Genomic DNA, 3,355 nt, shown 5'->3' with positions numbered 1-3,355 from the left:
GGTCCTGGGGGCTGTGGGGCGGGTCCTGGGGGGTGTGGGGACCCTCATTTGAGGGCCTTGGCTCATGGTGGGGTCTCCTGCCTCACCTTGTCCTTCCAAACCCTCTGGGGAGGGGGTGGGGGTGGCCAGAGCTGCCCTGGCTGGGCTGGGTTGGGTTGGTGGGTGTTTGGGTGTGGGGGGGTGGCTTTAGGAAGCAGATGAGAAGCTCCCCCTGCTGCCAAACCAGCCCAACTCTCCTTGTCTGGCCCCAGGAGCTTCTGGTTGGGTTTTGTCCTCATCCCAGGGGGGTGTGAGGGGGGAGCTGAGGGAGGGGCTGGTCCTTGTGGGCACCCTGGGTGGAGGGGGGAGGAATGAGAACCTCTCAGAGCCTCATGGTCTTGCATGAGCATCATCCAAGGGATGGGACCCTCCTCCATCCAACCCCCCAGGAGGGTTGGCCAAGGCTCTGGGGCAGTGACTGGTGCCTCCAGGTGTGGCTTCTGGCAGGGGTGGGGGTTTGGTGACAGTAACCACCTGGTGAGCTGGGAAAACCAGGTAATTACCAAGGTAATCAGAGATGTTCACGTTTTGGGCCTTGATCAGGAACCCTCCTGCCACCAGCTCCTTGTACAGGGACTCGATGGTCCTGGGGGGAAGAGACCCCTGCAAGTCCCCCAAGAACAGAGCCAGGGATGGTTCTTTGCCTGTTTCCTCAGCCTTTTAAAGATATTTTGGAGCTCAGAGCTGGGTATGAGATCAAGAAGGGCTCTTTCCTTCCCCTTCCCAGCTCCCTCTCCCACCATTTCCAGCTGGGACTTGCTGAGTAACCGCATGAATATTAATCACCAGGAAACTCTTTTGAAATGAAACAATCACAGCAAGGGACCCTCCTTGGCCTATTCATGAGAGGTAAGTTCCTAATCCTGCTTGGAATTGCTCCTGTTGGCCAGAGAACCCCTCCCCAGGACCATCCTGGGGATGCCTGGAGCAGCCACTGGTCCAGCTGTGGAAACCCAGGCTGTGGCAACATGGGAAAGAAGTTCTCCAGTGGAATGGTGTCCTCCTGGGTACCACCTGAGGTGGGAAACAGCCCCAAAGAACTGAGGATTTCATCCTTTGACATTTGGATCTGGGGTCTTCTCTTGGTGGGGATGTTCTCCTCAGCCTCTCCTTGGAGCTCCACCTAGAGCAGGTGGAGCCCTGGACATTTCTGGGCCCCCCACCTTGAAGCTGCTTCAAGGACTACACCAGATGAAGAAGCCCCTTGGAAATCCAGGTTGTATTTTAGGACAACCAAGGCTGATTTGAACCTTTTCAGGTCTCTTGGGGCACTTTTCATCTCCTCTCCCTTCCTTTCTGAGCTTTTTTGGGGTCTTTTGGGTGTGTCTTTTTTGTCTTGGCTGCAGTAAAACCATTTTTTCCAGTTTTTTACCTGTCAGGAGTTAGATCTTCCTCCAGCTCAGACTTTTTCTTCTTCCCTTTCCCCTTCTTGCCCTGAGGACCACAAAACCAGAAAGGAATCAGTGAACTGGGGGGAAATGTGGTTTCCTCACTACCAGCAGCACTGGTGGGAACTCTGGCAAACCCTGGGATGTGAGAAGGGGAAGCAGGAGCTGTGGGCAGTGACTTTCCCCAAAAAGGTCTTTTTTGGAGCTGCTTTTCTTTAGGAAATGATCCAAATGATGGTGAAGCTGCTAATCACTGAGCAGGGAGACTTGGTTCCTGCCTGCAAAGTGTCAGCCCAGCTCCTGACATCAGCAGCTTGGGATTCCCTGTTCCATCCTCCTGAAGGTGCTTTCTTTGGGGTGCAGAATTATCCCTTTTTTGGGGGGAAGAAAAGGCAGGATTTTACATGCTGCTCCAGCCTGCAGTGAAAACCCAACCCCCCCATGGCAGGACTGGAGGGGGGGAAGTGCCTGGGACTGGGGATGTGGCAACACAGGTGGAAAAACTGGAGCATTTTTCCTGAAGAACCAATTATGAAACTGCTCCCCAACCTTCCAGCTCTGTTCATCCTGGTGACACAGGCCAGATCTCCACACAGGAGATCTGGGTGAGCAGGTTTTATGTTGCTGTGGGGCTTAGGAAGGATGCAAACACCAACCAAAAAAAGCCCCTGGATATTTCCAGTGGTTCTGCACACACACAAGATGTTTTTATTAAACCTCCTTTCACCCCTGGACATGATTTGTTGTTTTGTTTTTCACTTTCACAGAAAAACCTTGGGGGGGGAACTTGAATGATTGAATTCAAGTGCTTCTTTCTCCTTTGTTCTTGCAGGAAACAAGTTAAAGAACCTCCTAAAACTACTGAAGGTTAAAAAAAACACCCCCCAACACGAAGGTTTGGGATCCCAACCTGGCATTTGGAAGGAGGGTTTTGATCTGAACTCATCTCCAGTGGGGAGATCTGGTCTCTGTGTCTGCACCCTGGTTGTGTTGGCAGCAAATCCCAACTGGGATCAGTTCCCAGAGTCTTGCAGGATCAAATTGCACCTTTGGGAGCATCTTTAGAGCTGTTTTTTGGAGCAGTTTTGGCTGCCCCAGTAAGGAGCTGCATTGCTGAGGGGCTGGTAACAGTGAGATGGTGGTGTGGTCTGGATGGTGGGGCAGTGTGGTTGGTCATGTCCTGGTTGGGACAGAAAGTTGTGGTCAGTGGGACAGAACCTGGTTGGAGGTCTGTGACCAGTGGAGCCCCTCGGGGTGGGTACTGGGACCAGTACTAGTCAATGAAATTAATCATGGGCAAGTGCAGAGTTTTGCATCTGGGGAAGCACAACCCCAGGTACTAGGACAGGTTGGGGCTGAGCTGCTGGAGAGCAGGGGAGGAGAAAGGGCCCTGGGGGTCCTGGTGGGCAGGAGGATGAACATGACCAGCCATGTGGCCAAGAAGGCCAATGGCATCTGGGGTGGGTTAGAAAGGGGGTGGTTGGTAGGTCAAGGGAGGTTCTCCTGCCCCTCTGTTCTGCCTTGGTGAGGCTGCATCTGGAGTATTGTGTCCAGTTCTGGGCCCCCCAGTTCCAGAAGGACAGGGAACTGCTGGAAAGAGCCCAGGGCAGAGGCACAGAGATGCTGGAGGGAGGGGAACATCTCCCTGCTGAGGAAAGGCTGAGGGAGCTGGGTCTGTTGGGCTTGGAGAAGAGGAGACTGAGGGGCCACCTCATCCATGGGCACAAATCTGTTCAGGGCAGTGTCAGGAGGACAGAGCCAGGCTTTGTGCAGTGATGTCCAGTGATAGGACAAGGGGCACTGGATGCAAACTGGAGCACAGGAGGTTCCAGGTAAACATCAGACAAAAATTCTTTGCTGTGAGAGTGACAGAGCCCTGGGCCAGGCTGCCCAGAGAGGCTGTGGAGTCTCCTTCTCTGGAGACATTC

At 53.7% G+C, this 3,355-nt stretch overlaps 1 protein-coding gene across 1 annotated transcript in view; it reads right to left on the bottom strand.

The window, feature by feature from the left end:
• The window catches only part of IQCA1 (IQ motif containing with AAA domain 1), a gene marked incomplete at its 3' end in the record, with an annotated part of 35,451 nt that overhangs the window by 7,039 nt on the left and 25,057 nt on the right, over window positions 1–3,355 (bottom strand). Inside the window, exons 11-12 of the mRNA XM_009997312.1 lie at window positions 1,412–1,473; window positions 511–625 (exon numbers count right to left, since the gene is read on the bottom strand). Of these exons, the coding sequence (XP_009995614.1) occupies window positions 511–625; window positions 1,412–1,473 (177 nt within the window). The remainder of the gene's footprint in view (window positions 1–510; window positions 626–1,411; window positions 1,474–3,355) is intronic.

The sequence above is a fragment of the Chaetura pelagica genome, unplaced genomic scaffold, assembly GCF_000747805.2.
Source record: "Chaetura pelagica isolate M959 unplaced genomic scaffold, ChaPel_1.0 scaffold1454, whole genome shotgun sequence".
Taxonomy (NCBI): Eukaryota; Metazoa; Chordata; class Aves; order Apodiformes; family Apodidae; genus Chaetura; species Chaetura pelagica.
The sequence above is the reverse complement of the archived record's forward strand: the minus strand, read 5'-3'. Positions and strand labels throughout refer to the sequence as shown.